This window comes from Macaca fascicularis, chromosome 12, assembly GCF_037993035.2.
Source record: "Macaca fascicularis isolate 582-1 chromosome 12, T2T-MFA8v1.1".
Classification (NCBI taxonomy): Eukaryota; Metazoa; Chordata; class Mammalia; order Primates; family Cercopithecidae; genus Macaca; species Macaca fascicularis.
Window position 1 is genome coordinate 133,732,476 of NC_088386.1, and position 10,295 is coordinate 133,742,770.

Sequence of the window (10,295 nt, forward strand, 5' to 3'; positions counted from 1 at the left end):
GTTAACAGTAACTAATTGGTCATTTCAATTTTGTCTCTTCGCAAATGGAGAGGGCTCTGTTTTATATCACTATAGTTTTTCCCACGCAGCATATACTGCACTTCTGGGCATACAGTTTGTATTCATCACATACAGCATATAGTAAATATGACGTAAAATATCTCTAATTACTGTGTAGCCTTTTTTAGGTTGGTTAAGAGAATTAAGCCTTAATGCCCTAAGCCTAAAACGTTTATTTAATGAATGAATCTCTCTCCTATGCATCTAAAATGAAACTAGTTATATCCTATCTTTGGGAGAATTGAGAAAGTAGTTACATCATTTTCTGTGTTCTGTGGTTCAGATGAGAAATCTGGTTGAGAAAGGCTTATTTAGACATAACCTCGTATACTTTATCAGAAAGAAAAAATGTTGGGTGTGTTTTGTAGTATATGGCCCTGAAACATAGCCCAAGTAAATGCAATTGATACAAATAATCCCAAGTTAAAGTAAACTTTTAAGGAGTTTTTATTTTATTATTTTAATTTTCAAATATATTATTATTGAATAAGCTGTATTGTCTTTATGTAATGGTCCTTACTGATTTTAAGAAAACTTTTTAAATGCTTATTTAGGGTGTCAAGAAGAATTGTAAGCAGATTGAATCTGCTAAATTATTACCTGATACACCTGTTCAATTCATACCTCCAAATACATTGAACCTTCGTAGCTTTACCAAGATCATAAAGAAACTGGCTGAACTGCATCCAGAAGTCAGCAGGTAATAACCAAAATTATATTTTAACTGGTTTAAAACTTTTGTGTAAAAATACAGTTCAAGTTAATAACTTAGATATATTCAGAATGTGTTCCTTTGGAAAAGACAAATAAATATTCATGTATGTTTTCCTTTTGCATAGAGACCATATTATAAATGCGCTTCAGGAAGTGAGAATAAGACATAAAGGTTTTCTGAATGGCTTATCTATTAATACTATCGTGGAGATGACTTCATCTCTTCTGAAAAACTCTGCTTCCAGTTAGGAATTCAAAAAACAATAAAGAGGTAAAGCAACCATATTCTTTCATATTTGAATATTACTTAAAATTTATAAGCTATTGATTTCATTTTATTTTTACATAAAAAAATTAAATTTAAAATAATAATATAATCACAAAATAACATGAAGTTTTAAAACAAGCATACTGTAATTAACTACTAATGCAAAACTAATTACCCTAAAATTGACTGGCTTAAACAACACTCATAAACTCACATTTTGCAGATCAGGATTCAGGGGTGACTTAGTCAGGTGGTTTTAGCTCAGGGTTTTTCATGTTGCAGTCAAGATGTTGGCCTGGACTGTAGTCATTCAGAGGCTTCACTGAGACCAGAGGATCTGCTTCTCAGGAGGCTCATTCACATGTCTGTTGGCAAGAGGCCTCAGTTCCTCACCACACAGGCCCTTCCATAAGGCTCTTCAACTGTCTTTGCATCATGGCAGCTGGCTTCCCCTAAGCAAGAGAGAGAGAGCAAGATGGAAGCTGCATTGTCTTGTATTATCTACCCTCAGTAGTCGCAGATACTGCAATTTTTACATATCGAAGGTTTGTGGCAACCCTGCATCAAGCAAGTCTATCAGCGCCATTTTCCAACAATGTGTACCCACTTTGTGTCACATTTTGGTAATTCATACAACATTTCAAACTCTTTTATGACGCCTGTTATGGTGATTGTGATCAGTGATCTTTGGTTAGTATTGTAATTATTTTTGGGCACTTTGAACTGCACCCATATAAAACAGCAACTTTTATAAATGTGTGTGTTCTGATCACTCTATTCATTGGCTGTTTCCCCATCTCTTTCCCTCTCTTTGGTCCTCCCTATTCCTTGAGACACAATACTGAAATTAGGCCAACTGATAACCCTACAATGACCTGTTAGTATTCCAGTGAAAGAAAGAGTCACATGCTCACTTTAAATCGAAAGCTAGAAATGATTAAGCTTAGTGAGGAAGGCATGTCAAAAGCCAAGACAGGCTGAAAACTAGGCCTTTTGTACCAGTTAGCCACGTGGTTCATTGTTGGGAAGCCAATGAGGAAAAGTTCTTGATGGAGATTACAAATGCTACTCCAGTGGACACAAGAATGATAACAAAGTGAAACAACCTTATTGCCAATATGGTGAAAATTTTAGTAGTCTATATAGAAGATCATAGCAGCCACAACGTTGCCTTAAGCCAAAGCCTAATCAGAGCAAGGACCTCTTTTCCATTATTTGAAGGTGATGAGAGAGGAGAGGAAGCTGAGGAAGGAAAGTGTGAAGCTAACAGAAGGTTAGGTTAGTTCATGAGGTTTAAAGAAATAAGCCATCTATTTTTTTTTTCCTGAGATTTTGGTGCACCCATCACCCAAGCCCTGAGCAGTGTACACTATACCCAACGTGTAGTCTTCTATCCTTCACCTCACTCCCACCCTTTCTTCCAGTCCCCAAAGTCCAATGTATCATTCTAAGAAGTCGTCTTTGTAACAAAAGTACAATGTGAAGCAGCAAATGCTGATGGAGAAGCTGTAGCAAGATGCCCAGAAGATCTAGGTTAGATAATTGATGACGGTAGCCACACTAAACAGCAGATTTTCAGTGTAGAAGAAACAGCCATCTACTGAAAGTAGATGCCATCTGGGAGTTTCACAGCTTGAGAGGAAAAGTCAATTCCTAGTTTCAAAGGACAGGCAGGCTCTCTTGTTAGGGGCTAATGCAGCTGTTGACTTTAAGTTCAAGCTGATGCTCATTTACCATTCTGAAAATCTAAGGGCCCTTAGGAATTAACACTAAATCTACTATGCCTCCACTCTATGAATGGAACAACAAAGCCTGGATGACAACACATCTGTTTATAGCATGGAGGTTTTTTGGGTTTTGTTCTTTTTTTAGAGAGAGGGTCTTGCAGTCACCCAGGCTGGAGTGCAGTGACACAATCATAGCTCACTGCAACCCTAAACTCCTGGACTCAAAAGATCCTCCTGCCTCAGTCTCCTAAGTGCTAGAACTACAGTAGGTGCACGCCACCATGCCCTGCTACTTTCTTTTTAAATTTCAACCTTTCGGCCGAGCACAGTGGCTCACACCTGTAATCCCAGCACTTCGGGAGGCCGAGGCAGACGGATCAAGAGATCGAGACCAGGCCGGGCACGGTGGCTCAAGCCTGTAATCCCAGCACTTTGGGAGGCCGAGACGGGCGGATCACGAGGTCAGGAGATCAAGACCATCCTGGCTAACACGGTGAAACCCCATCTCTACTAAAAAATACAAAAAAAAACTAGCCGGGCGAGGTGGCGGGCGCCTGTAGTCCCAGCTACTCGGGAGGCTGAGGCAGGAGAATGGCGTAAACCCGGGAGGCGGAGCTTGCAGTGAGCTGAGATCCGGCCACTGCACTCCAGCCTGGGCGACAGAGCCAGACTCCCTCTCAAAAAAAAAAAAAAAAAAAAAAAGAGATCGAGACCATCCTGGCCAACATGGTGAAATCCTGTCTCTACTAAAAATACAAAAATTAGTTCGGCATGGTGGCGGGCACCTGTAGTCCCAGCTACTCCGGAGGCTGAGGCAAGAGAATCACTTGAACCTGGGAGGCAGAGATTGCAGTGAGCTGAGATCGCACCACTGCACTCCAGCCTGGCGACAGAGCAAGACTCCATCTCAAAAAAAAAAAAAAAAAAATTAAACTCTTTGTAGAGACAGGGTCTCACTTATGTTGCCCAGGCTGGTCTCATATTCCTGGCCTTAAGCAATTCTCCCACATTAGCCTCCCAAAGTGCTAGGGATTACAGGCATGACCCACTGAGCCTAGCCTGTAGCATAGTTTACTGAACCCCTGGACTCAAGCAGTCCTCCTGACTCAGCCTCCCTCAGTAGCTGGGTTTACAGGCACATACCACCATGCCAGGATAATTTTTTTTTTTTCTAGAGATGGGGTCTTACCATGTTACCCAGGCTGGTTTACTGAATCTTTTAAGCTCACCATTGAGACCTACTACTCAGAAAAAAAAAGATTTCTTTCAAAATATTATTGCTTATTGACAACGCACTTAGTCACCAAGAACTCTGATGGAGATGTAGAAGGAAATTAATGGGTTTTTTTTAATGCCTGCTAACACAACATCCATTCTGCAGCCCATGGATCAAGGAGTAATTTTGACTCAAGTCTTAAATATTTAAGAAATACATTTCATAAGGTTATAGCTGCCATAGCTGATTCCATAATGGATCTGGACAAAGTAAATTGAAAACTTTATGGAAAGGAGTCACCATTCTAGATGCCATTAAGAATATGTATTATTCATGAGAGGAGGTAAAAATATCAACATTCACAAGAGTTTAGAAAAAGCTGAATCCAACTCATGGATGACTTTAAGGGGTTCAAGACTTCAGTGGAGGAAGTATGCTGATGTGGTAGACATAGCAAGACAATTCAAATTAGAAGTGGAGCCTGAAGATATGACTGAATTGCTGCAACCTCATGATAAAATTTGAATGGATGAGAAGTTCCTTATTATGGATGAGCAAAGAAAGTACTTTCTTTTTTTATTATTTGTTATTTTTGTAGAAATGGGATCTTGTTATTTTTCCCAGGCTGGTCTCAAACTTCTGGCCTCAAGCAATTCTCCCACTCAGCCTCCGAAAGTGCTGGGATTACAGGTGTAAGCCACTGTGCCCAGCCCAGAAAATGCTTTCTTGAGATGCAGTCTACTACTGGTGAATATGCTGTGGACATTGTTGAAATAACAACAAAGGATTTGGAATAGTACATAAACTTAGGTGATAAAGCAGTGGCAAAGTTTGAGGGGATTAAGTACCCATTCGGTGTTTAAAAAAAAAGTTTAAGGAAATTGACTCCAATTTTGAAAGACGTTCTAATCTGGGTAAAATGCTATCATACAGAATCTCAAGCTACAGAGAAATCTTTTGTGAATGAAAGAGTCAGTTGATGCAGCAAACTTCATCGTTGTCTTATTTTAAGAAGTTGCCACAGCCACTGCAGCCTTCAGCATGACATGAGTACATCAGAGAAAAACTGCTTGAAAAATTAAAGCCTAAAAGAACTATAAAGCAGCTGGAGGGATAAAGTTTACCTTAAGAGTGCAACAGTTAGATTCACAGCTGACTCCCACTCAACAGAAGTCACCAAATAATTATCCAAGCCCAAAGCTCTAGACCCAGGAAAAGAGCCTTCAAAAATAAATGTAAAATAACTAATTATCATGCAAATTTTAAAAACTAAGATAATTTGTTACTTTAGAAGAAGCCCTACTCTAAAGAAAATACCAAGGCCGGGCGCAGTGGCTCAAGCCTGTAATCCCAGCACTTTGGGAGGCTGAGACGGGCGGATCACGAGGTCAGGAGATCGAGACCATCCTGGGTAACACAGTGAAACCCTGTCTCTACTAAAAATACAAAAACTTAGCCGGGCGAGGTGGCAGGCGCCTGTAGTCCGAGCTACTCGGGAGGCTGAGGCAGGAGAATGGCGTGAACCCGGGAGGCGGAGCTTGCAGTGAGCTGAGATCCGGCCACTGCACTCCAGCCTGGGTGACAGAGCGAGACTCCGTCTCAAAAAAAAAAAAAAAAAAGAAAATACCAGAATGTTCTCTGGGAAAAAAGTGATTTTAAATGAAAGGTCAGAGGTACAGGAGAAATGAAGATCAACGAAGAGTAAATATGTGGTAGGTCTCAATCAATATTGGCGGTAGAAAACAAAAATAATGATTTTTATAGGTTCTAATGTAATTAAAATACATGATAATACTAATACATAAGTTGAGAGGGGATTAAGTATTCTTACTATTCTAAACACCTTGCAGTTTGGGAAGAGAGTAAGATGCTCTGTGTTGGGGGTACTCAAGACCACCCAAGCTTCATTATATGCTAGGAGGACTCACGTAACTCAGGACATAGATGTGTTCATGGCTATGATTTATTACAGCAACAAAATATGAAGCAAAATCAGCAAAGGAAAAAGGTACATAAGGTGAAGTCTGGAGGAAACAAGCTTCCAAGAGTCCTCTTCCAGTGGAATCACACAAGATGTGCTTAATTTCAATGAATTGTGACACCTATAAAATGTTGTCTACCAGGGAAACTCATTGAAGACTCAGTGCCCAAGGATTTTACTGGGGGTTGGTCATGTAGTTGCCCTCTGCCTAGCACATACTGTAGCTCCAGGCTGTCAGGGAGCAGCAATTCAGCATAAACCACACTGTTTGTATAGCAGTTTTAGTATAATGAGGCACTCATCACTTCTGGAAATGGTGGGAACCCCCACCCCAAAATCCCAAGTTCCTAGATACCAGCCAGGGGCCAACCTTGCAAGCAGGTCTTTCTAAGGATGGCAGTCTCAGGACTGCTACATTAATTATTTTTCTACACATATGCCAGTTGATATCAGAACAAAGAATCCATGTTGTAAATTTGGGGGCAATTACTAAAAGAACAATTTTTTGTGGGGGGGGGGTTGTTTGTTTTTGTTTTTTGTTTTTTGTTTTGAGATGGAGTCTCGCTTAGTCGCCCAGGCTGGAGTACAGTGGCACGATCTCAGCTTGCTGCAACCTCTGCCTCCCGGGTTCAAGCGATTCTTCTGCCTCAGCCTCCCAAGTAGCTGAGACTACAGGCATCCGCCACCATGCCCAGCTAATTTTTGTATTTTTAGTAGAGACGGGATTTCACCATGTTGGCCAGGATGGTCTTGATCTCTTGACCTCGTGATCCATCCGCCTCGGCCTCCCAAAATGCTAGGATTACAGGCATGAGCTACCGTGCCCAGGCCCTAAAAGAACAATTTTCAAAAGCATATGGAAAATGAAGTTGGACCTTTACCTTACACCATATCCGAAAATCAACTAAAATGAATCAACAACTTGAACATGAGTTAAAATTATAAAACTCTTAGAAGAAAACAGTGGAAAACTTTCGCAGCATTGGATTTAGCGCTGATTTGGATATGGCAACAAAAGCATGGACAACAAAAGAAAAGATACATATATTAGACTTCATCAAAATCAAAAACTTGAACATCAAAGGACACTATCGAAAGAGTGAAAAGGCAGCCCACAGATTGAGAAAATATTTATAAATCATATATCTGATAAGGGGTTAATACCCAGAATAGGCTGGGGAGGAGGTGGCTCACGCCAGTAATCCCAACATTTTGGGAGGCAGAGGCAGGCAAATCACTTGAGGCCAGGAATTCAAAACCAGCCTGGGAAACATGGTAAAACCCCATCTCCACAAAAAATATTAAAATTAGCGAAGCATGATAGCACATACCTATTGTCCTAGCTACTCAGGAGGCTGAAGTGAAGGATCCCTTGAGCCTGGGAGGCAGAAGTTGCAGTGAGCTGAGATTACGCCACTGCACTCCAGCTTGGGTGATAGAGCAAGACTATCTCATAAATAAATAAATAAGTAAAACAGGCACACAAACCAATGGAACAGAATAGAAAACTCAGAAAATAATGCACACTTACAACAATCTGATCTTCAACAAAGTCAACAAAAACAGGCAATGGAGAAAGGACCCCCTATATTCAATAAATGGTGCTGGGAAAACTGGTTAGCCATATGCAGAAGACTGAAACTAGACCCCTTCCTTACACCATATACAAAAATCAACTCAACATGGATTAAAGACTTAAATGTACAGTCTAAGACTTATAAAAACCCTTGAAGAAAAACCTAAGAATTACCATTCTGGACAGTAGGACAATTACATTCTGGCCAAGATTTCATGATGAAGATGCCAAAAGCAATTACAACAAAAACAAAAATTGACAAGTGGGACCTAATTAAACTAAAGAACTTGTGCACAGCAAAAGAAACGGTCACCAGAGTAAACAGATAACCCACAGAATATGAGAAAATATTTGCAAACTGTGCATCTGACAAAAGTCTAATATCCAGAATCTGTAAGGAACTTAACAGGGAAAAAAAAAACCATTAAAAAATGGGTGAAGGACGTGAACAGACATTTCTCAAAAGAATACATTCACCTGGCCAACAAGCATATGAAAAAATGCTCAGTATCACTAATCATTGGAGAAATGCAAGTCAAAACCACAAGATACCATCTTATACCAGTCAGAATGGCTATTATTAAAGTCAAAAAATAACAGATGCTGACAAGGTTGTAGAGAAAAGGGAATGCCTATGCACTGTTGGTGGGAATATAAATTAGTTCAGTCATTGTGGAAAGCAGTTTGGTAATTCCTCAAAGAATTTAAAACAGAACTACCATTCGGGCCAGCAATCCCATTGTTGAATATATGCCCAAAGGAATGTAAATCATTGTACCATAAAGATACATGCATGTGTATATTTATCACAGCACTATTCACAATAGCAGAGACATGAAATCAACCTAAATGCTCATCAGTGGTAGACTGGATAAAGAGAAGTGTATGTATACACTATGGAGTACTATGCAGCCATAAAAAAGAACGACATGATGTGCTTTGCAGCAGTATGGATGAAGCTAGAGGCCATTATCAAGCAAACTAATGCAAAAACAGAAAATCAAATACCACGTGTTCTCATTTATAAATGGGAGCTAAACTTTGAGTACATATGGACAAAGAAGGGAACAGCAGACACTGGAGCCTACTTAAGGGTAGATGGTAGGAGGATGGTAAGGATCAAAAAACTACCTATCTGGTACCACGCTTATTAACTGGATGATGAAATAATCTATACGCTAAACCCCACATGTAAATTATATATATATAATGAACCTGCACATATGCCCCTGAAACTAAAATAGAAGTTTAAAATAAAATATCTTATTTTTCTTTATCAAAATAAAATTAGAGGCATGTGAAAGAAATATTAGAGTTAAAATGATTGCTAGATACAAAGACAGTACACAAAAATTAATTGCAATTCTCACTATCCATGATGTAAGAAAAATGAAATTTGTTAAAAGATATTATAGTACCATTAAAAACAAGGGCCTAGGAATGTATTTAACAAAAGATACTCAACAATCATTGTTGATTTCTCCTTTCTTTTGATTCTAGAACTTCCTTGGATAGTGTGTCTCCTCCTTCAGAGAATGTTCTACAGCACTTAGGAAAAAGTAGTAATAACAAGATGATGTAATTAGGTTGTGTAAATGGGCTAAGCTGTTAAAATATTCTACTTCATAGCCCTCCTTTAAAATCGAGCAGCAGTTGTCTATACAATATTAAGATCTCTGTTTGTTTAAAGTTAAAATATAATTTTAATAAGTTTTAAAATTTTTTATTTCAATCTTGTTGTTTAGAACATCAAGGTGCGTATTTGGGATCTAAAGAAATGGTCTTGTCCATTTTAAAAACCTTTATTAAGTCACTTTTAAAATATACTGACCAAGAAAGAGGTTTGTTGTTATATCAATGTTTGTGAAATGATTTCCATACATAAAAAAAGGTAATTTACCTGAACTTTATCTTAAGACTCTTATATTGGATTATAGGATAACAGATAAACTGTATAGATACATTCAGAATCATACAACATTTTGGAATGTGTATACTTTCAGGCTTCCAAGATAATTAAATTACGTCATGATACATTTCATGCATTTTTATGACTTCAGTATAAAACATTCAGGTGCGTTAGCCATTTTCGCTAGGAAGGGTAAACTTGTATGTGCTTTGGTACTTAAATTTAAATGTTCCCTATAGTGCTTGCATTCATTTTGTGAAAAGTTCTGTTGTATTGTTATAACAATTTTCAAAGGCTAATTTTATGCCTTATCTGATAGAAATATAGAATAGATGTTTCTTTAATTGCTTACTTTTTGAAAGTAATATAATATTTAAGTTGCATTTTTATTAATAGTAAGGTTAACATTTAAGTCTGCATTTTCTTTAAATGTTTTAAATGTTTATAACATTCAATGTTTAGTTGGTGTTACTTGATTAAAAATTAGCCATTTAACGTTTATATTTGATGTATTTATATTTAATAAAGGCATCTAATCTGTAGTACCACTGTCAATTTAATGCTTTCTTCGGGTTCAGTGGCATTTTTTTTCCCAGAATAACAAATATTCTTTATTTATTTTATTTTATTTATTTTAATTGCCAAATAGTAGTTGTACATATTCATGGGGCATATAGTAATATTTTCATATATATAATGTATTGTAATCAAATCAGAGTAGTTAGCATATTTATCAATTCAAGCATTTATCATTTGTTTGTCTTGGGAACATTCAATATCCTACTTGTAGCTATTTGAAATTATATCATATGTTATTTATTATAGCCATCCTATAGTGGTACAG

General features: G+C 38.0%; 1 protein-coding gene across 3 annotated transcripts in view; it reads left to right on the top strand.

Annotated features, from left to right (window-relative positions):
* Positions 1-9,993, top strand: part of RBM44 (RNA binding motif protein 44) — a 44,666-nt gene extending 34,673 nt beyond the window's left edge. For 2 of the 3 annotated variants that reach the window (XM_015433032.4, XM_074010614.1), the window contains 3 exons: positions 615-760; positions 900-1,045; positions 9,043-9,993. In XM_015433032.4, coding sequence (XP_015288518.3) covers positions 615-760; positions 900-1,023 — 270 coding nt within the window. In that variant the 3' untranslated portion in view covers positions 1,024-1,045; positions 9,043-9,993. Of the gene's footprint in view, positions 1-614; positions 761-899; positions 1,046-1,324; positions 1,800-9,042 lie in introns of those variants that run through there. The other variant, XM_045368023.3, reaches the window with a different exon arrangement.
* The last annotated feature ends 302 nt before the right edge of the window (positions 9,994-10,295 follow it).